The sequence below is a fragment of the Dromiciops gliroides genome, chromosome 1, assembly GCF_019393635.1.
Source record: "Dromiciops gliroides isolate mDroGli1 chromosome 1, mDroGli1.pri, whole genome shotgun sequence".
NCBI lineage: Eukaryota > Metazoa > Chordata > Mammalia > Microbiotheria > Microbiotheriidae > Dromiciops > Dromiciops gliroides.
In genome coordinates this window covers 677,807,338-677,830,371 of record NC_057861.1, presented here as the reverse complement: position 1 = coordinate 677,830,371, position 23,034 = coordinate 677,807,338, and the positions used below count along the sequence as shown (strand labels likewise).

At 55.0% G+C, this 23,034-nt stretch overlaps 1 protein-coding gene across 4 annotated transcripts in view; it reads right to left on the bottom strand.

The window, feature by feature from the left end:
- Positions 1-3,720: 3,720 nt before the first annotated feature.
- The window catches only part of TEX264 (testis expressed 264, ER-phagy receptor), a 42,283-nt gene continuing 22,969 nt past the window's right edge, over positions 3,721-23,034 (bottom strand). For all 4 annotated transcript variants that reach the window (XM_043978638.1, XM_043978636.1, XM_043978635.1 and 1 more), the window contains 2 exons: positions 9,474-9,642; positions 3,721-4,423 (listed from right to left, as the gene is read on the bottom strand). In XM_043978638.1, coding sequence (XP_043834573.1) covers positions 4,131-4,423; positions 9,474-9,642 — 462 coding nt within the window. In that variant the 3' untranslated portion in view covers positions 3,721-4,130. The remainder of the gene's footprint in view (positions 4,424-9,473; positions 9,643-23,034) is intronic.

Below are 23,034 nucleotides of genomic sequence, written 5' to 3'. Positions count from 1 at the left end.
TTCCCGCCCGCCCCGCCCCCGGCCCCTCCTCCCCTTTCCTCCCTGCTGGCTCTGCCCGCTCCGTCACTCTTCTTCACCCCCCCCCCCGCTTCCCTCTCCTTTTCCTCTCTCCTTTCTCCCCCTTAACCTCTCAAGCACCCCCACCCCACACCTCCCTTCCTCCGACTTTCCCCCTGCTCCTCGCTACTCCCTCCAGCCCCAGGAGTGGGGCCAGCTTGCCCCTCCAGATCTCCTGGCCCCGGAGCTGTCCAGGCCAAGGTGCTGAACTCTGAGCTAGCCTGGCCTCAGTGCATGTCTTCCAAACCCTGCTCAAGGACCATCCATCCCCAGGCCTCTCTACCCCAGGGCAGCCCTCCTGACTGCCCCTCTCCTCAGTTTGGACTCTCCCCTCAGTCCTAAACTAGCCACTTGCCATCTCCTGGCTCCAGGGGATATTCCTTCTCTGACCCTCAATGCCCATAGCCTGTGGCCCTCCTGTCAAATGTCATTCATTTCTCTGGAGAGGGAAGCCAGGCTCACACTTTGAGCGTTTAGGTCACTCCCTTCCCCTCCCTGCCCCCCTCTCCTCCATACCCTTTTTTCCTTTTCTTCACTGGGAGTTTGAGCAGCAATAGTAGATAGACAGGTAGGAAGATTCCTGGAGCTTCTTAAGGGCATGGAGCTGGGGTTCCTTTGTCAGTTCGTGGGACTATTTTTTATCTGCAAGAGTGACTGTGCACATGTGTGTACTCAAACACGTTCAGAACCCTTTCCTTTGCCTAGTGCTGACAGCCTGTCCCTCTCTGAGATGTTACTGGTACTTGGAATATTGCATGTCAAAGTGCTCAATAGAGCTTAAGACACATACCAATGTAAAACATCATTATTACTTCTTCCTGCTCACAAGGCACTATGTTGGAGGAGATAAGGCTGAGTAGTGAACGTGCCGAGATCTGCATGTGTTCTAGTGTCCGTACATGCAGCTACACCCAAGTATGTCTGCATCTGTACATGTATGCATGTGGCTGCATGTGAGTATGTGTGTACGAATCAAAGGGCAGGAAGCAGCAGCAATATTTGTGTGTCTCCTGTCCCTGAACATTCCACCTCTTCTTCCTTGACCAGCAGGTGGCTTTCCCCATTCAGGCATCACTATTCCATCCTTGTCCAGGCCTGGGGTGGGGATAGGAGTGAGTGGCCATCAACTCTCTCACCTTTCTCTTCCTCAGCTCCCCAGCCTTGAGACTAGGGATCCAGGTTTCCCAGAAAATAGTCAGGAGGCAGACCAGCCATGGGAATGGAGGTAAGGTAGGAAGGTATGGAGGAGTACAGGCTTTCATGTGGAAAGGATTAGATATAGTCTGCTTGGCTCCAAAGGCTTCCACAATATGTGGATATAAATTTCCATTACGTGTAAGTTCTGTTATTTGTTTGTTGTTGTTTTTTTTTTGGGGGGGGGGCCATGAGGGTTAAGTGACTTGCCCAGGGTCACACAGCTAGTAAGTGTCAAGTGTCTGAGGTCGGATTTGAACTCAGGTCCTCCTGAATCCAGGGCCGGTGCTTTATCCACTGCGCCCCCCCCCCCCACACACACATGTAAGTTCAAAAAAAATATTTAGGAGTGACTTATAAGTGTCCTGGACTGTTGTGTAAGGTAATGAGTTCCTCATCACCCAAGGTCCCCAAACAAAGCCTGGATGATCAATTGCCAGAAACATAGATTCCTGTTCAGGTGTGGGTTCCTTGAGAGATATTCTGTGGGTCCCTTCCCACTCTGAGATCATGTGATGCTGTGAAGGGATTCTGAGGGGAAGCCCTAGGTCCACTGAGCATCAGGTGTGGGGTATAAGAGGCAGTTACTGTGGCAGTAAAAAAGGGAGACATGTTGAGACATTGATGGTAAGATGGGGGAGGGCAGGAGAGCTTGGAGAAGAGGCTCTCGACTGTCTCTTCTTCCCCACAAATCCTCTCCAGTCCTGCCACCTCAGCACAAAGAGCTATAGCTATTCTTATGCCAAAGATGCCACACCAAGAGGCATCAGGCAGATGGGGCAGAGGGCCGGTGGGGTAGGGGGGTCATCCCACCATCCTGGGCCACAGAACCAGCTTCTGTCCCCCCACCCCCCACAGGCCAACAGGCAGATCAGATATCACCCTCACAGATGTGGACTAATGGATACAGGCCCCATTCTGTCACGCACATGGCCCTGACACATGTGCTGCTGACAGGTACACAGACATGCTAATGGGCACCCCAAGACCTGACCCTGGCAGATGGGAAACAAAATGCCAGTCCTGTGGAGGACTCCCGTGCTGACTTGGGGATCACTTAAAGGGCTGGTTCATACAGTCTGATTCCCTGATGTAAGTCAAAGGATCACAGACTTGCAGCCTGAAGGGACCTTAGAGGCCATGAAGCACACCCCCTGTTTTATAGACGAGGAAACTGAGGCACAGAGCGGTTACATGACCTCCTAATGGAGGTCTAGTGGACAACTAGTGTCATGAGGCAGGATTTGAACCCAAGTCTTCCTAACTCAAAACCTCACACCATTAACACCCTGACATCGCTTCAAAATAGAACAAAAAAACCCACTCCAGGAAACCAGAGTAGCAGTGGGATGAAACCCCAGACCTGTCAGAAGAATCTGGGGAAAGTGGTTACTGTCCAGCTCCTCCTCTGCTTGCCAGGGTCTTTCCTGTTTCTCCTGGCTCCCAGCAGCTGCTCCCCAGCTGCTGAAAGATCTGGGGTCAGTGTGGCCAGAGGCTGAAGGCTGAGGGGTAAAGGGAGTGAAAGGTGTGTACACACACATAGTCACACACAGATACAGTCACACACACACACAGTCACACACACAGTCACACTCATACACATACACACAGTCATGCACATACTCACACACACACACACACACACACACACACACACACACACACTCACACCATGGCTGAAGTTCAGACATGAGCAGGGCCCCATGTCCCAGAGACCCTTGAACCAGGGAGGGACGGGATGCTTGGCTCCCTGCATCTTGGCAACCTGGTCCTACCCCTCCACACCCTCAGGCAGTGCCTGCTCACATATACAACCCCGGCCCAGACCTAAGCATATGGGCACTATATGGAGGGTGCCCCTGATACCAGTCATTGAGCCAAGGAGGGGGGGATTGAGAGGCTGGGAAGGCAGAATATCCCTGACAAGGGAGAGTGAGCATGGTCCCCAGTACCCTGGGGTGGGCCTTGCATTCGGACACCGACTCTCCTCCAAGGGTCACCCCCAGCCTACCCCAGTGTCCCAGGACTTTCCCTCTACAATGACCAATGGCGCAGGAAGGGCCTTCACAGGCCACAGAGAGCATATGCAGCTTTTCACAAAGAAGGCAGTGTGGCACAACGGTGAGACTCCAGTCAGAGGACTTGGGTTCAAAGGTGACACTACCTTGGGCAAGTCAGTGAACCTCCCCTGAACCTCAATTTGCTCCTCTGTAAAATCAGAAGGTTGGACTAAACGATTGCTGAAACCTCTTTCGGCTCTGGATCTATGATCCTAAGAAAATATCAAGTGACCCCAGGCCCCTCCCTGATGACTATTCCAGCCGACCCATCCCCTTGTTCCTAGCAGACCCCACAAGAGTCCCCTCCCCACAGGCCAGCCTGGGGCTTGGTGACCCTAATGGAGCTGGCAGAGCACGCATGGTAGTGACCGTTCTGGGCCAGTAAAGAAATCTGCAGCTTGAGTCTGAGTGAAACGAGAATCATCTGCTTTATTCTGGATCCTAAAAGTCCCCATGTAAGTCTGAAAAAGAGACTGATGAGGGAGGGGCAAATGGGAGGGAAGAGATTGCGCTCCCTCCGGCTGGCTGGGAAGAACAGGCCAGGGAGTGAGGAGGAAGAAGAGAGCAAAGAGCTCGGCGGGGGGGGGGGGGGGGTGCAGGGGAGTAAGACAAACCCCCAACCTGGCCAGGAGGTAGCCACTCTACACACCTGTAGGGTCAGGCCCCAGCCCTGAGAGCCAAGCGTCTAGAGGACAAGGGCAAGGGGCAGGCCCAGCCAGGCCAGGTCAGAGAGGGGAAGGATGGATCGGATCAGTTCCTCTTTGATTAAGCCCCAGGAGAGTGGGGCTGAGAGGTGCAGGCCCTGGCCAGAAGGGGCGGCTACTCTTCATCCTTCTCAGGGCTGCTGGGCTCCTTGGCCCACTTGGGCCCGGGGGGCTCAGCCTCATGGCTAAAGCGAGGGTCTCCCGAGGCTCCTTCCCCCTCCAGATCCAGCTCCTCGAAGGAGGAGCCACTAGCCCCTGACTCGCTGTAGCTGTGCTCACTCCGGTTATCTGCATCGTCCCAGCTGCGGCCTGCCACACCGGGGGACATGGAGGTGGTGGCAGAGTTCTCCCGGCTCCCCGGGCCTGCATCCAGACTAACGGAACTGGTGTCGCTCAGCGTGTCAGCTCCTGGGGCAGGAGAGAAAGGAAGAGGCTGCTTAGCGGGGGCACGGCCCAAAGGCAGCAGGACCCAGTCCACCCGAGCACAGGGGACTTATCCCCTAGGTTCTCCTATCTCATACAAGGTGGAAAGGGGATGAATCATACAGCACTGGGCAAAACCCACAAGAGAGAGATGCCCCTTCTGCCCTACCATCAGCCAGTGTATCTCCACCCATGCCATCAAGGGAGGGAAGGAAGAAAAGGAGGAGGGGGAGTGGACCTCAGCTCTGTTGGCCTACCTACCTCTTTGGTGTTAGCCATGGTTCCCTGCATTTCCACAAAGCCCTGGCTACTCCCCCCCAGCTCTTCACTGATTAACCTGGCTCACTCTTAGCTTTAATGTTTTCTTTGGCCCTGGGGAGTGTGGGGTGAAGGGAGAACAAAGGCATCCTCATAGCAGTCCCCACCTTCTCCCCCACTCCATTTGTCCCTTTGCTGTGGGTCTAGGGAGGGAGCAAACCAGAGATGTCCCCTGGCTAAAGGTGGCAGAGAGAAAGGATGTGAGTGGGCTGGCAATCAACAGGCCCCTTAAGAAGCTGGAGTCTGGCTGCTGAGGAAGGGGGGCAGGGGCCCACCAGGCCTTTGTCTGGAAGAAAACCCAGAAGAGAGCTCCAGCGCTCCTTGCCCTTTTCAGGCCAAGGTGTCCCCTGGGGGAAGGGGGATGGCTGGTCAATGGCCAAAGACGTTCTCTTTAATGGGGAGCTCTCTGAGCCTTAGCAGCAGCCTCTGTCCCTAATAATAGCCTGACGGCTCCAATGTATCCCCCGAATCCTCAAACCCCAGAGGGGGCTCCCCAGACCAAGGAGAGCCATGTTACTTTAAGAGTTCCCCTTCCCCCCAACCTGGAGACCTCAGTTTAATGGCTACAAAAGCCACTTTCTGCCCCCTAGGACTAAGCACCAAGGCCTGAGAGGCATTCAGGCAGCAGGTCGGATCGATGAGGAGGACAAGAGGGCGAGGGAGGGAAGGCTAAGAGGCCCTGGTTAATGGTGCTGGAGGAGAGGCAGGGAAGTGTGGGAAGGAGAGCTCCCCACATCCAGTCCTCTTAAAATTGGCCATCTTTCCCTTTCGTGGGGAAGGCTACTCCATGAAAGAGGAAACCAGGCAGGCGAAGGGGGAAGCAGTGCCCCCCAGCACTGACCTGAGGCCCATGGGGGAGCTACCTCTCTACTTCCACGCCGGCCTGGGGCCTGGCCCAGGTGTGGCAGCCCCGGGGAGGTGAGAGGTTAGCCGATTCCGTGAGCACGATGCTTCTCTGGCTCCCGTCTCCATGGTGATGGTGACAGAACCCAGAGCCCAAGCGCTGCTGGGGGTGTGAATGCTCTGGATTTCGGGCTGGTCTTAGATTTTTGGTAGGTCTCGGTTGGAGCGCTAGGGTAGACTTGGCTAAAACCTGGGGCAGGATAATGGGATGGGGCACCCCTGCATCCCAACGGAGGGTCAGAATTAGGTGACGGTTCGCCCCTGGCTTGGGATCCTCCGATTCCTTTTTGGAATCCTACAGGCTTGGGCTCAGAAGTCAGCGGCATATGCTGACTGACCACATAAAGCGACAGTCGTAGCCATGCTGAGGCCCCATCACCTCTGGGATCCCAGCTAGACCTGTGGGTGGTGGTGATGCCTTCCCAGGTGAGCTGAACGGGCCCTGTCTGGCTCCAAGGAGCAGCTCTGTGCGTCTCTGTGCTTATGTCTTCCCCAGTGAATCACCCCCAATGCTAGCAGTGCCCTAGTGAGACGGCACAAGGGACGGAGAGGCTAGAGACACAGCAGGGGCAGAGGCCGGGAGGCTGCCCGGTCACCTTCCTCGTGTGGACACAGCCCGTCTCCTGCCAGTCACCCCCTGCGCCCCACTCCCATCCCAGGGGCTCAGAGATCAGAAGACAATCTTTCCTCAGCCCCGAGGCAGGACACCCGCTCATCAGCAGCAACACATGTCTCTTTAAATAATAATTAGCGCCCCTGGGGGCCGCTACTGAACTCTCTCTTCTCCTCTCCCGGCTGCAGACCAGAGGAGCCCGAGCATTGGGAGAGAGACGGAGGAGGAGGAGGGGGAGGCAGAGAGGGAGCAGGAGCCGTTTGCTCCAGTCTTATTAAACTGTCATGTCCTTCCCTCCCGCTCCCTCTGCGCGGGCTCTCCTGGGATCTGGGTGCCAGGGGAAGTTGGCAGCCATCCAGCTCCTGCCCTGCACCCAGGCTGGGAAGATGTCGGGCAAGCAAGAGGGCATTTTTGGAGCTCTCGCAGGGTCAGCTCGGCCTGGACCAGCTCCTGAAGGAGTTTAGGTTGGGGGGGTGGACCCTTTAGCAGAGGTCAGTGACCCCGGGCAGGGTCACTGCAGCCTCTGTTTTCTGCGTATACCCTGTGCCTGGTTCCTGGCTTTGCTCTGCCTCCCCAACCAGGGCGGTCCTCTTGAGGGGTACGCCCGATGTCTCTTCCCCTGTCTGGCCACACCAGACATCTAACCCAAGTTGTCCTCGACTTCCTTCCTTCCTATGTCCCCAGGGCGGGGGCGTTCACAAAGGCAAAGGGGAGATGCCTTAGAAAGAAGTAGGAAGCAAGGGCTGTGCCTCCCCTCCCCATGTACTTCCTGAGCTGGGGAAGCTCTGGGTGGGCCTGGTTCTCAGGCCTCACTTCCATAGAGATGAATGGATTAAGGGAAAAGGGGTGCAGGAAAGGAGGGAGAGCCAACCCTCATCGAGGGCTGCTATTCAGGCTGGACACTGGAGCCCCTGGGGGTTTGGGGAGGAAGACAGTGAGGGTGAAGTCGCTGCCTCTCCCTGCCCTGGGGCCACCTGCCCTGGCACGGTGTCTCAGTCGCAGATGGCCAGCCCCTTGAGCCCTGCCCCAGTATGCCGAGGGGCTCTCAATAGTTCACTTGGAAGTCGTGGGTCGTATCCCCTTCCCATTCTGAGTCCCGGGCCTGTTTCCTCAGGACCCTGGGCAGACAAAGCCAAACTTCCCACTGTCTCTATGCTGACACTGACCAGGGCGTCTCTAAGTGGCACAGTCCCCGGAGGAAAGCTGGAGAGCCTCTACCCTTCTCAGGCGGGTAGGGGGGCTGCCAGGCCAGTATCCACATTCCCAGAGTGCCAGCTGCTACAGGAGGAATAAGATGGTCACTATTCAACCCCTGACCCCATGCCCAGGCTCTCTCCCAGCAGCCAGCTTAATGTGCAATCAAATATTCATCTCCTCTCCTGGTACTAAATAATACATCAATGTAATAGCAGTGAAGAGCCAGCTAATCACCCCCTTTCACCTCCTGCGTCCCAGCTATGGGGAGAGACAGGCAGGGGCAGGCCGAGCTGAAGGCAAGCTAGGCACCCACCACACGCTGCTATGTGAGTGGCATGCACCTGGTAGTTGGGAAATCTCCATCCCGCCCAGGGGTGGGCAGGATGGACCTTGTCGGTGAGGGGCAAGCCCATCTGCCCTCCATGCCAGGGGGCCTGACAGAAATGGGGGAAGGGAAGAAAAGGGCGTCGAGGGTTGACGACAGGCCGGGGAGGCCCTGCCCCTGAGGGAGCCTGGGGGCTGCAGCCAGCTGGAGGGGGAGGGCAAAGGAGGGATCAGGGTGCCAGGCAGTCCCTCAAGAGCACTGGCAGGCTATGTTTGGGAGAGGAAGGATGAGGGTGGGTGAGACTGGAAGCTCACGACTCACCCCAGCCTCTCCTTAGCCCCCTCCCATCCCGAGGTCTGCTCTGACCTTGTGCCATGTCCTGTGCCCACAGTGGGAGCACCAAGGAATGTGAGGCTGGTTCGAGGGCACTGCTGGCCTGGGCTGTGCCCCAGGGAGGTAATTAAGTGGCAGATGAACCTAATTGTGTTAGACACAGTCCCCTGGGGAGCAAGTCACTGCCTCTCTGCACCCCCCCCCTTACCCATACTCTCTCCTACTTTCCCCAGCGACCTTGGCAGCTGAGGAACTAAGCTACAAAAATAGGATGATGGCGGCAGAATTGTGGGGACAGAGAAACTTTTTGCCCCTAAGACAGTAGCTCGAGTCTTCTCCACACTCCTCCTCCTCCTCTCTCTCTCGAAGCTCCAGTTATGTGACCTCTCACGGGTCAGGGCAGGAGCTGCTTAGGGTCAGCCCCTTGGGTCTGCTTGGGATTGCCAAAGCAAATTTCCCATCTTGTCCAGGCCAAGAGGTCACCAGCCGGCCTGCACCAAGGACTCCAGCCTCCTCCCTTGGGTCAGCTAATAGCCTCTGCCCCGCCCCCTCCACCACCCTTCCCACTAAGCCATGATTGAGCCTTTTCCCGAAATCCCTGTGGAGCATTGGCAGTGGCTGTGGTTAAGGGTAGAGGCTGGCGTGTGCTGGTAAATGTTTAACAACTGGCTCTCTGAAAACGCAAGACACCTTTTTAAGTTTAGTCTGCATTATTAATACCCTCCCTCTACCCTTTTCTTAAGTCTAGACCTTGTTTGTAGCCATGGCCAATTTCCAAGCTGTAAATGCCCGTGATGGATATTTCACAGCTGTTGGCCCCTTGGTGGACGCCCTTGTGGACCCTGGATGGAGCATATTCCCAAACCCCAGGACCCCAGGAGCCAGGACATGATCTCCCCCTCTTCCTTCCCAGATCTGTAAGTCAAACACCGACTCCCTTAACTGAGCTGAACCCCGCAATGGGAGCACGGCTGACCTCTCTTCTGACCCCTTGCACCTTCTTTCCTTGCCAAGTTATGCCCCAACACATCTCAAATGTGCCTTGCCTGGGGAGCATCGAGGGTGCCCCGACAGTCCTACCTTGACACTGCTTGTAGGCATCTTGTGTTCACCTATATTTGTCAGTGCATGGCCGACTGTGTTTTAGAATTCAGCGTGTGTATCTGCTGTCTGTCTTGTCTTCCCAATTGGAGCAGAAGGTCTCCAAGGGCTAACACTACGTCTACTCCTTCCTCCATATCCCCTGGAGTGCTCAGCACACAGCTGGGGACCCACGCAGTGTTAACTGAGGCAGGGAAGGAGTGGTTCCCCTCCCCCGGACCCTTACCCCCCCCCCAGCAGGGCACCTGTGATGTCGGTTTGGGTGTCATCGGCCTCGGCAGCGGCTCGGCTTTTGCGTTCCGTCTCCTTCACCTCAGGCACGTAGAAGTCACCCTGGCGAGCCAGTGGGCACACAAAGTGGATCTGGTCCTGCTGGTAGATTTCCAGCCTCGGGTGGGCACATAGCTTCCGCTCCTTGGGCAAGGGGAGGAAGAGAAAGGCAGCATGAAGTGCCCATAGTACAGGCCCACAGGAGGGCACAGGGAGAGGGCATGGCCTAGGGGTATAGAAAGAGGCATCCCTTGGCAGAGATAACCAGCGGGGGTGGTTTATTTTGTGGACCATGCTTCCTGGTGCCGAGGGAGGGCCTTCTATCTGGGCGTGAAGGTAGAATGAGAGTTGGTGGGTAATAAAAGTCACACAAAAAACCAGGAGAAATGAGGAGCAGGAGCAAGACATTTAAAAACTGGCTGGAAAGAACGAAGGCAAAGCTTTGAGGGGGATCTGGACATGCAGGCAAGTTTTGTTCCTATTGTGATTTAACACTTAGTTGTTCTCTTTTTTGGTTCTTGTTGATTGAATGACTGATGTTTGTTGAGTGTGTGATAAAAGAAAAAAAAAGAAAAAGGAAAAAAATATAGGGCTAGAAAGAAGTTGAGGGGCCAGGGTCTGAGACTTGGCTTTGCCGCTTCCTCCCCAGCCCGGCCTAGGCTAGTACCTTCCCACCCTTGAGCTTGATTTCCCGCTTTGTATAATTAAGGACTTCCTCCCAGCTCCCAACTTCTACCAATTCCAAAAAGGACTGATTTTTCTGGGCCTGAGAGGCAGCCACCCTCACCCTAATGTTTCCCCCACCTCTCTACGGGCCAGCCCAGGATATCTCCAGGTATCAGGAGTCTGGTGAGGCAGGGGGCTCCAGAAGCCGGAGATCCCCACTGCTGGTGACCTCTGCAACCTCTGGCTAGCAGCACCCACACCCTGCAGGTTACCACCAGCTCACAAAGATTCATTGGTTTCTGGCATTGCCTCTGCTCCCCTCTGGGCATTGCTCGGCATTGGCAAGAATAGTGCCTGTGAGCCATAGGCCTTCAAGGTCTGGTCCCTTCTACAGAGACACTGGAAAGAGGCTCAGAAAGAAGGCAGGGCACCAGGTGTGGCTTTGTGGAGGGGAGGCCAGGAGCAGGCTCAATGGGTCTACATTAGTTAGTCTACCTCTTCCCAAGTGGTGCCAACAGCCCAAGACAGGAAACGAATGGGTCCCTCTCCCTCCTCCTCCTCCTCCTCCTCCTCCTCCTCCTCCCCACACCTGGGATCAGGGCCATGGCTGCCTAGCCCCCTGAAGGGCTGAGCCTTGTACGACAGGAGAACAGCTCATGAGCCAGGGAGACGGGCTGGGAGAGCAGCACCTCCCCAGCGCTTGGGGGCTGGGGGCTGAGTTTCTGGGCAGCCTGATCTCCAAGGCTCCCCAAGTGCCCACCTCACACCCTCCTCCAGCCCTGACTGTGGGAGGATAGATGCTCCTCCTCTGCCCATTCCACCAAAGTGGCCTGGGCCAGGCCACCCTGGGCTGGGGGTGGGCTGGGGCCGAGGGCTCCGAGCCAAGCCTCTTCCTGCTCTGGGAGTTCAATTAGCCTCTGGATCGCAGAGAAGATTACTGTGCAGGCCTCGCCGCTGTCAACCTTCACAACAGGGCTATTTTTAGAGGCCGGCGCTCACTTCCAGCTTCCAAATGAACCCTTCTTCCACTGAGATGCCACAAGAGAGGTATCACCCAGGGGAAAGGGCCCCCAACTCCACTCTTCACCTGGGGTCAGGGGCAAGGGAGAAAGGAGGGAAAATTTGCCTCCTTCCTCTTCTTGATAAGGCGTAATGAGGCTGGGCGCAGGGCCCTCTGCAGCCCCGTCATTCTTGCCCTGGCCCTTGGGAGGGGGCTTCCTAACCCCCCCCCACTCCAGGAGCTGAAGCACAGAGGTCACAGCCCCTGACCCTAACACACCCGCACCAGCAATCGGGAGAAAGAAGAGTCTATGAATGAGATGAGCTCGCCCAGGCCCCTGGCACTCAGGAGTGGGGGGAAGGAAACCCCCTTTCTGGGGTACTAGCCTTCACCCTCTTCTCCTTGACAGGGGCCCTGGGCACTGCTGTCCTTCCCTGGAGAGGGGAGTATGTTAGCCTTACTCAGAGAATGAGGGGAAGGAGGAGAGAGCCGAATGATAGGTTGGCTCTTGCCTCATCAGCAGGAGCCCACAGTGGGAGAGAGGGGGACAAAGAAAACAGGCCTGGCTGACCCCCTGGGGTCCAGTTAATAACTGACCTTCTCAGCATCTCTGGCTCAGCCATGGGTCTCCAGCTGGTGCAAAGGGCAGCAGTGGGCAAGGCTGCCCCACAGTTGGAGCCCGAGACAGAGCTGGAGTGATGGTGCTAATCCTTCAAAAGGCCATGTAAAGCCCACTGAGCAGTAGTCTGGCTGCTTCGGGCCAGCCTTAGACGCTGAAGCTCCAGTCCCCCACCCCCAGACCATCCCCCTCTCCAGAGGGCTCTGAGGACAAGAAGGATGCCTGTCTGGCCTTCTGCTCTCCCCCAGGGTCCGGGGCAGCACTGATGGGCCACATCAGGTCACCTCCCCTGGGGTGACTCTGTGCCACCTGCTCTCCCTCAGCCCCCTCGCCAGCAAGTGGGGGGCAGCTCTGTCGCTGCTCAGCACATCTGCCTCCCCGGGAGAGCCTCCGCTCTGAAGTTGTTGGCTATGGACAGCTCTGTTTCCATGGAAACCGCATCTTCTATCCTTCCCATGGCTTCCATCTCAAAACCATCAGGGAGAACATAGGAATGGAGAGAAGAGAGAAAAGAAAAGCCTTTCAGGCCCCCGCACAACCCCTCTTCCCTCCCCTCCCCTTTGGATTCTCTCAGGCATCGTTCACGGGGAGCCTCTGAGCTCCTGCCCCCCCCCCCAGCTCTGCTTGGGCATCCCCACCTCCAGCCCATCCCACCTTACAAAGTGGGCCCTGGAGCAGCCTTCCCTTTCTGCCCAGAGCCACACCAACACCCTGGTCCTGCTCCCTACTCTGCCCAGGGAGCTGCTTGTCAGAGTGTGGAACCAAACTAATTAAAACTTCATTTACGGCTCAACTGAAGTCATTAAAACACAAGCCAGGTCCTGTCAAAATTTACACTTCAGGGAAAGGAGAGGAAGGGAAGATGTCCAAGACGCTTGTTCTTCCTGGGGACCGGCCTCGGGGGGACAGGAGGAAGGTGAGGATAAAAAGGGATAGATACAATGCGCTCCTCATCTACGGTCCCTTTCCTCTGAAGACCTAACCACTCTCTTCTCCCCGGATGCAAGAGGGCTGCCCCAGTGCCCTGCTCGTCAGAATCCTGTCACTGACCCTACCTTGGTGACCCTGAGTAGTTCACTTAACCTCTCTGGGCCTCGGGCTTCTCCTCTATACTAATGAGAGGGAAGAGTCAAAGCCAGATGCCTGGACATCGACCCATAGTCATCCGCAGGGATGCTCTGCAGATGAGCCAAGGACCCCAAATGAAGGGAGAAGCTGGCCGCATCTGCTGCTGGGGGGCATGAGGCAGGAAGAACGTGATGGGCCATGGGTCCATGGCTTAGAGAGGGGGCAACTCTACCTGCTTTTCCCAGGATGCAGTGCTGCGGCGTGGGGACAGGGGCACACCAGAATAGAGACCTCTTTCTGGGTTATTAGTCAATCAGTCAACAAGCACTAATTACGCACTTACTAGGTACTATGTGCCAGCTACCTCAGCATTTGGGGACACAAGGAAAGGCAAAAACAGTCCTTGTTTTCAAGGGGCTCACCTAATGGAGGAGACAGCATGGGCATCACTAGGGACATTCAGGAATAGGGAGAGGGTCAGCTCAGAGGGAAGGCGTTTGCCGCTGGGGCCAAGAGACTGTGAAGGCAGAATTTGGACTGGATCCTGGAGCAAGCCCGGGACTGAGTGGCAGAGGGCAGGAAGGAGAGCACTCTGGGCACATGGGCACAGCCTGAGGGCAAAGGCACTGGGAACTCCCCAGGAAAGAGCAAGTGTGTGTGGAGGGATGGAATAAGACAGAAGACTGGAAAGGCAAGAAGGGGCCACGTTGTGAGGAGCTTTAAATCCCAAACAGAGGGCTGTATATCGGATCCTACAGGTGATGGTGACAGGGAGGGAGCCGCTGGAGCTGAGTGGGGGTGGATGGGGAAGAGAGGCAGGCAGGCAGACCTGGGCTTCAGGAAGATCACTCTGACAGCGAGGTGAGGATGGACTGGAATGGGGAGAGACTTGGGGCAGGGAGACTTATCAGGAGGCTATTGCCATAGTCCAGGCGGGGAGTGGTGCAGACTTGTACCAGGGGGCAGTTGGCATGAGTAAAGAAGGGTTCAGATCCAAGAGATGCTGAGGAGTAGGAGGTAGTGCATATGTGGGGAGGTGGGGGTGGGGAGCTGAGGATGGCGCCAAGGTTGCAAACCTGGAAGTTTGGAGAGTGGGGGAATTTGAGGGAAAGGAGGAAAAGTTCTGGTTTGGACATATTGATTTGAGATGCCTACAGGGTAACCAAGAGGCCGCTAGCTGGCAATGCAGCACTGGAGCTCAGGAGAGAAAGGAGGGCTGGGTGTATACATCTGGGAATCATCTGCACAAAGACAGTCATTCAAGCTATGAGACATGATGAGAGTTAAGGAAGAAAAGAGATGGGTCTTCACCTCCTGCCTGAGCCAACGGGAGAGGGGAGCCAATAGGGAGGGAAGGGGCTGCCTCTAAGCTGGCACCTTCGGCCTCAGGGGGAGCAAGGATGTGGCTCTGTGTCCCAGGCAGGGAAGATGAAGAGGGTGAGTTACAGTGCTGGCTGTAGCCGACGGGGCCCACTGAAGTGGTCAGACCCCATCAGAGGGCGGGACTCAGGCGGGGGCCCATCTCTGCTAACCCCTACACAGCCGTCCAGGGCTTCAGCAAACAGGGCCTTCGAAGCAGGTGTTTGCTGACAACAATTCTGTTGCAATGTCCTTGCTTCCTTCCGGATTGCTGGCTGGGCCCTGGAACAGATCCCACTTGGGACACGGGGTGGCATGAGCTGGGTGCAAAGTGGCCAAAGGGATTATTGATCACTAACAGGAAGGAGCCTTAAGAGCCCTTAAAGGAGGGAGTAGTCAGGGCTACACCCACAGAGCTTTCCAGCTCTGTGGGGCCCCAAGATAGAAGGGTGCCTCAAGTCTCTCTTTTGAGGTGTACTGGAGGAAGAGGGCAGCCACAGGCAGCTGGCTCCGTGGTTCAAGAACACACTCTCCCCCAACCCCCAGCCACCCCAAACTTGAGAAAGTCCTCAGGCTGTGACTGATGCCAAATTAGCCTTCCTCCCATCTCATCTTGGAGCAGGAGGAGGCCAGAGAAAGGAAGATGGTGGGGCCTCTGGCCCTGCCCACTCAGTCCTCTCTGTCTCCCCTATCTCTTATCACTACCATGGCTGGAGTCCCTGGGCAGCCCAGTCATCCAGCTGGTAAACAGCTGTTGCATCCTACCCAAGGGTGGTGGCATTTCAGCGGTGGGTGAAGTGATGCATATTTATTTTTAATTATATAGATAGACCCTGCTATATACACACCCCCATATCTACCCAGCACACTAAGAAATGTACAAACACACATATGCATATACGTGGGGGTGCGCGCCTGGGCATCCCTCGACAGACCCTCTGTGTGACATGTGCAAAGTGCTTTGAGATACCTCAGCAGGGAGGCTGCCTCACAAATGCAGCACGTCGTTATTATCCTGCCCCGGGAGCTTCTGTCATCTCCTCTCAGCCCTGCTCCCAGTGGCCACTGGGTCCCTGCTCGTCAGGGGTAAAAGGCTGGCCAAGTTAAAATTAAACAGCTTGGAAAGCCAGGCAAGAAACAGGCAATGGCGAGTTAAAATTAAACACCTCCCCTCACTCCCAACCTCAAAATGCACCCTCTTTCAGGGCGGCCCCCAGACCAGGTGCTGCGTCAGGAGGACCAGAAGGGAGAGGAAAAGATGGGGAAGAGAGAGAACAGGGAGTGAAGGGAACGGCGTGGTCAAGGAGACAGGAGAAGTGGGTGAGGAGGGAGGAGAGAGGCTGCTGAGAGGCTGAGCCAGACAGCTGAGGGGGTTGCTTCAGAGCAGGGAGAGGGGAAAAGAGGAGGCAGGCGAGGCCTGCAGAAGCTGCCACGCTGGGCGGAGGGGCCCTACCGCCTCCCTGCTTTTCATTTTCACCTCAGAAAAGGCAGCCTGCCGTGCAATTTACACCTCGGCTCAGCCTCCCAGAGCTGCCCTGGGCCCAACTCCCTGTGAGAGCCTGAGGAAGGAGAACGGAGGCAGCTGGCAGGCCAGAGAAAAGGAGAGGGGGGAACGGAGGACCCCCTGCTCAGGGCGCAGGCTCTCGGGTCCCCCCATGCCGAGAAGCCTCGGGTTTGCTTGAGGCTTCAAAGGGTGGGGGGGGAAATGGCACCCTGAGCCTGCTTTGTCCAGTCTCCAGACAACCTCTCAGGCACAATGCATCCCCCAGGCCAGAGCTAACTCTGTGTGATGAGGAGAGAAGCCCCAATAGGCCACAGCTTCCTGCCCTAACCCCCGCAACACCTCTTCCTATCTCCAGGGAGCTGCCCAGGGGAGCCCGAGGGGCTTCAGGGTTCCGGCATGAGCTAAAACCAGGGGACTGTAAAGAAGGGAGGGCTGCCAGGAAAGGACCATGATGGGGATGGCCTGGGCTTCAGGCATACACGGGTCACAGGGAACCTCCTTGCCTCTGGGAAAATCGCCTCTTTTTTTTCTTTCTTCTTCTTTCTAGAATGTGGGTCTCTCTGGAAAGTTCTATGGGCCCCACCATTGTTCCAAACGGCAGAGGCAGGCCTGGTCACCTGGGAGGGAAGACCCTGAAGGCCCAAGCAGCGGCCACCAACACAGGCTGTGTCCTTTGAAGGAGAAAGGACCTTGGGTCAGCTCAGCTCTCTCATCCTGTGCCTAGGCTGACGGAAAAGTTGCTGATTGATTATCCAGCAGAGGGGAAAGCTGTTCTATGCAGATGGAGCCGTGAAGCAAAGCAACTAGGAACCAGGAGAGGAATCAATGTCAGCAGGGAAGGACAGGTGGGCAGTCAGGGGGGGAAGGGGGAGAGGCGACACTGAGATTCCTATGACAGCATCAGGACTCTCGGCAGGCGGGGTGACACCATCCAGCGGACTCATTCCCTCTCTTGGGGGCTGCATTGAGAGGTGGGTGGATGAGCCCCTCTCCCACCCTTGTCTGGGAGGTAAACCAAGGCAAACCACACCCAGGAAGTGGTAGGGCCTCCTTGAAGGGACACAGCTCATGTCCTTTGGGACTCTAACCCCAAAGCTATGGGACAAAGTTACCGTGACTTTTTTCATTTTCATAACTTGCATGCCTGTGATATTACCTCTCACTCTGGTGCACTTGGGTCCCGGCCGTAGGGGTACAAACCAGATGAGCCTTAATAAAACATGGCACGGGCACAAGTTCCCTCATTCTACCTAGACAGGGTGAAGATGGCCAAAGGCTGATGCTGGCAGCCCCTAGAGTAAACAGGGCTCATGGGCCTGTTCTAGGGAAGAGGGAAAGGGAGTTTCAGGCAAGCTGCCCGACACTGTTCAAGGTCAGCTTGGCAGGAGGTCTCCGGTGAAGGAGCGCAGGGATCTCTGTTTGGCATCAGTGACTTGGGCAAAGGCACAGAAAGGCACACTCACCAGGACACAAAGGTGGGAGGGAAGCTCGTACTTAATGACAGAGTCAGGATCCACAGGATCCACAGGCCAGAGCATAGGCTGAGTCTAATACAAGGGTCCTTAGCCTTTTTCGGCACGAGAGACCCCTTTGACAGTTGGGTACAGGCTAGAGACACCTTGGAATAATGTTTTTAAATGACTGAAGCAAAGAACAAACTTCCCCTAGAAGTTAGTGAGGACATCATTTTTTTTCTTATCCAAGTTCACAGAGCCCCTGAAATCTATACATGGACCCATGGTGATCTGGGGACCCTCCGCTAAGAAGATGAAATTCCATAGGGAAAAATGTGGGCTTATCTTAGATTCAAAAGTCAGCTTGAGAGGCAGCTAGGTGGCACAGTGGATAAAGCACTGGTCCTGAATTCAGGAGGACCTGAGTTCAAATCCAGCCTCAGACACTTGACACTAGCTATGTGACCCTGGGCAAGTCACTTAACCCTCATTGCCCTGCAAAAAAAAAAAAAAAAAATCTCAAAAAAAAAAAGTCAGCTTGACAACTATGAGACACAGGCTTGTCTGAAACAAGAATGGAGGATTGTAGTGACCCGCAAGCACAAAGCGTAATAGGAGGGACAAGTGTGACATGGCAGCCCAAAAAGCTAGGGTGGGTCAATGCTACCTTAGGAAAGACCCCAGTCCCAAGAGGTGATGTCCCTCTGTGGTAGCCCCTGCCAGGCCCCAACTGGGGCCAGTTCTGGGAGCCGCACTTTAAGGGGATGCTGCTGAGCTTGAGTATGTCCAAGTGGGCAAGCGGAATGGTGATGGGCCTTGGGCCACTGTCACAGGAGCTGATGCTGCTGAGCTAGAAGGGGCTGCTTTCAAGCATCTTGACCCTGTTTGGTGCCAGAGGGTAGACCCGGGGGCAATGTCAGAGGCGCCTTAGGCTTGCTGAGAAGACCAGCTGCTTAAGAATCAGAGGTATCCAACAGTGGGACAGGCCATGTCCGTAGGCTTCCCTTATCAGAGGTCTTCAAGCAGAGGCTGGGTATGTTATGGTGGAGATTTCTCTTGGGTATGGCAGGAGGGGGCTGGGTTAGGAAGGCCAAACAGCACCTCGTATCTGATCCTGGAAGCCACAGGGAGCCACTGCAGTTCACTGAGTAGGGGGGATGACATGAACATATGTGCTTTGGGAAGATCACTTTGGAGGCTAAGTGGAGGGTGGACTGAGGTGGTGAGAGACTTGAAGCCAGCATACACGCACCAGCAGCAGCTCAGGGGTGAGTTGATGAGGGCCTGCACCAGAGCGGGCTGGGAGGCAGAGAAGGGAAGGGGACGTATGCAAGAGATGTTGCCGAGCTGAAGTCGATGGACCTCAGCAACGGCTTGGAGGTGGAGGCTGAGAGGCAGTGAGGAGTCCAGGATGACCCCTCGGTTTCTGAGCCCCGGGGAGGGGGGGACTGGGAGGATGGTGCTGCCCTCGACAGTAACGGGGAAGGTAGGAGGGGGGAGGTAGATAGTGAGAACGAGTTCCATTTTGGACATGCTTAGTTTAAGATGTCTACTAGACAAGTTGGAGATAGGAGATTGGAGGTCAACGGAGAGGTTGGTGAGATTTGAGAATCATCAGAGAGAGGTGAGCGTTAAATCCATGGGGGCGGATGAGCTCACCAAGTGAAGAGGTCTGGAGGGAGAAGAGAAGAGGGGCCAGGACAGAGAACTGAGGGACACCTGTGGTCAGAGGGCGTGATCTGGGGGAGGATCCAGCAAAGGAGACAGAGAAGGAACGGTCAGAGAGGTAGGAGGAGAACCAGGAGAGAGCAGAGTCCTGGAAACCTAGAGAGATGAAAGGGTCCAGGAGGAGAAGAGGGGTCAACAGTGTCAGAGCCTGCAGAGAGGTCAGGGAGAATGAGGACTGAGAAGAGGCACCTGGGTTTGGCAGCTGTGAAATGTAAGTTTGGAGGGAGTGGCTTCGGTAGAATGATAAGGTCAGAAGCTGGATTGGAAAGGACTAAGAAGGGAGCGGAGGCACCTGCTCTAGACAGGAGCTTAGCTACAAAGGGCCGAAGATGCACAGGATGATGGTTAGCAAGGATGAAGGACTGAGTGAGTGTTTTTTCGGGATGAAGGAGACACGGGCGTGTGTGCAGCCGGTAGATGGGGAGAAGTTGAAAATAAGTGAAGAAGTGGGGATGAGGGGGGCAGTCTATTGGAGGAGAGGGGATGGGTGGAGGGGCTTGAGTCAGTTAGAAGTAAGGCCCCCTCCACACATGACACAAGGGTAAAAGAAGAGAGCATGGCAGGCCAGACTTTTATCTTTGCCTGATGAGTCTCTGAGGATGGAAAGTTATAGCTTAACTCTGAGCCTAACTCTGTACCAACCCTGGTCCCACATTCCCTGGATTATCCCAGCAGCTTCCTAACTGGCCCTTCAATCCCGTTAGATCTTTCATCTCTCCTCCTCTGATACACAGTGAAAGAGATGCCTTCCTTAAACATAGCTCTGACTGCATCATCACCTCACCCCCAAACTTTCAATGACTCCCTATTACCTACAGAGTAAAGTCTGTACTCCCAAGGTTGGCATTCAAGCTTCTTCTCCAGCCCTGTCTCCCACCATCTGTCATTCATCCCTCAAATAAGTTCCGTGCTTCCCTGCCTTTGTACACACTATTTCCTAGGATTCCCACTCATCTTTGGCTGGAGAGCTGACCCATTCTTTAAGATGATCCTGTGATTCAAATGCTGCCTACTCCATGAAGCCTTCCCTTCTGACCAGAAATGTTCTCTCCATGCTTGGGTTGCCCAGAGCACTTTATCTGTAACCTCTCTTTGGGCCCTTATTACATTCTGCCTCTTGTCTAGACCATGTCCGATTTTCCCGGAATCCCTAAGGACAGAGATGGCTCTCCCAGCACCAGCATAGAACGATGCAGACAGAGAGCGCTCAGTGATCATTGACCTGAATGAGTCAAAGAGCAAAGGGGCTCAGGAGGGTCAGCTCCTTGGCCCTCGCTTCCAAGATGGCACCACAGGGTACTTAAGGAGGGCTGGAGGCTGCCAGAGTCCTGGTAAGGGAAGAGCTCGAGGGACCTGGATCAGTACCAAGGACAGAGGGCATCCCTCTTTGCCTACTCCCCTCTGTACCAGCCTGGCCCGATCTGGGTCTTATGCCCATACTCCCCGCTGGGCCGATCACTAGCTAGACTCTCAGCGCCCATGCTCCTTCTCTGTGCCAGGACCCAAGGGGTACTATGATCCAATCAGATCACCATCTCTCGCCCAGAGGAGGAAGGACATGCAGACAGAAATGGCCCAGGTATTCACCTGGCCAAAGGAATTCTACCCTGTCTCTACCCTTATCTCCCCCACTCATGACAGGTGTGCTCAGAGGGGGTGGGAGATGTGTTTATCCAGACTGGAGTGGCCACCTCCCCGTAAAACCTCCTGATGGGTTAGTATAAAGGGCACCTGTGGGCCATCCAGTGGTCAGACCATTTGTCTGCACATGGCCAACCTTTTGGACACAGTTCTACATGTGGCTTCACTTCCTGGACCCTAGATGGAGCCCAGAGAGGTGGCCATGCCATGCACACGCATGTTGTAGTGACCTTTGACAACTGTGCCCACAGGGTGTATCTGTCAATCATTCAATAAACTAAACTAAAATTAAATTAATTTGAAATAAATTCAAATAAATCACCTGAATGAGAAACTTTCTCTCTCTTCCATATAATACCAAATCTGTCCCACAGGGGAAAGCCGTGCCAATTAGCAGGTATCACTGCCAGGTAAGGGAGATAGGAGAGACAAAAATGAGTGCATCCCACTGGGAGGGAAGTGGGGTAAGCCTGGGAGAGAAGAGAGTTCTGGGAACTGAGCCTTGGAATGAGAGTGGAGCAGCTGCTTTCTCTGACCTTGGCAAGCTTGCAGTGGGCCAGGGGATGGGGAGAGAAGGGGACACCACTAGCCGTCATTTCTTTGGCTTCTCACACTACACAAAGTCTCTTCATTAGTGAGGCCCTCGATACATCCTGTACAATGACAGAACCTCGTCCGTCCTGGAGGTTCTGAGCAGATGTAAACTCTACATGCTTCATACCCTGGGACTCGGGAGGTAATGGCTTCAATCAGCTGGAAGCCAACTACTGACTGATTTGCTAACCTGAGCCCCAGGCTGGTAAGGATGGATCTAACTCTTTAATGTCCAGTGCCCAACTAGGTGGCTGGTGAGCACCAGGCCTGGAGTCATCTCTCTGAGTTCAAATCCTCAAATTTGGCCTGTGACACTTGTTAGCTGTGTGACCCTGGGCAAGTCACTTAACCTTATTTGCCTCAGTTTCCTCATCTGTAAAATGAGCTGGAGAAGGACATGGCAAACCTCTCTAGTATCTTTCCTTAGAAAAATCCCAAAGAATCAAATGTGACTGAAAAAATGACCGAACAAAGAAAAAGCCCCCGAGTACTGCCCTAGAGTTCTCTCCCTGGCCAGGGAGAAGCCCTGCCCTCAGCCCTGGCACAATGGGCAGGAGTGGCATGGCATGGACTGCTCTGGATTCTCCTCTGAGAACAAGCAGCCGCATGGAGGGAGGCCAGGGCAGGAGAAGCCAGCCAGGCCCCTTGGCTTTTGGGGCGGCTCCTCTGCCCTGTTCCTTTTCATTTGACAAGCAAGCCTTCACAAGCCCTCATTATGTGAAGAGATCAGATGGAAAGCCCAAAGTGACAAACAGTCCTTGCCCATAGGGCAGGTACGTTCTATTAGCAGATAACAGCCTGGAAACAGGCCCTCGATGCAGGATGGTTGGAGGAGAGAGGGGCTAGTGACCGGGAATGGGAAAGGAGAGGAAGGGGCACCCTGAGCTGAGGGGACGGCACCTTTGTTCTGAGGCAGAGCTCCTGGGACCAGGAAGCCTCCCCATAGGCTAGTGCTGGGGTAGGGAGAGAAGCCAATTGTGTTATTTAAATTACTGGGGGCCTAGGCTGGGTTTTCTAAAATATTACTAAATTATGTATTAATGGCTATTGCAGCAGTTTGGGCAGTAAGCATTTATTATTAATTAATATCACACATTATTAAAGTATTGACTGCATGTCTCCCTGACTTCCCCACTAGTCACAAGGCTTACAGGCCTAAACAATGACATACCCAGCATATTGAGCCAAGATGTTGAGGGGGGGCGGGGGCGGGGAATAAAAGAGAATCCAGGGAAGAAGAGAGAGAGCAAGCCCCTGTCTTTTTATCCTCTTTTTGGTAGAGGTGGGTCACCTTCCATTGATCTAACCTAATTGGTTAGCATCATTCAGCTCCATTGATTGACATGACTTGGGGGGTGGTCTAGAGATCAAATTCCGGCCCTCTAGGTGTGCTTCTTCCCCCAGCTAATCAAAAGGATCAATCTGCATTCCTTTTTGTTAAGCTGAAGGCTCATCCCAGGTTGGTTTCTGGTGAGGGGGAGAGAGCAGCTAAAACTAATGTCTGGGTTTCTCCTAGAAACCCATTAATAATTATTTTCTCACACGATGCTCCTTCCCCACCAGGAGCAGGATGACTTCTGTCTTTGATGTCTTTCCCCACCTGGCAGACAAGGTACTTCATCCCTCAAGTCCTCGGAGGCTTACAAGAAAGGAGGCCTAGCATCCACACAGCCTGAAGACCCAGCAGGGGCCCCAGCTTCCTGGGCAGCCAAGGAAGGAAGAAGGCTGGAGAGTGAGGCCTCCCTGGCAGCATGTAACCCAGAAACTGTGAAGTGGCCGGGCCATCCTGGCTGCCACTGGGCTCCTAAGACTGCTAAAGAAGCATGTCCTCAGGGGATCCTGCCAGGGGTGGCCAGCCCCGGGGCGGGGGGGGGGGCGAAGTTTCCAGGGCCCAAAGACTCTT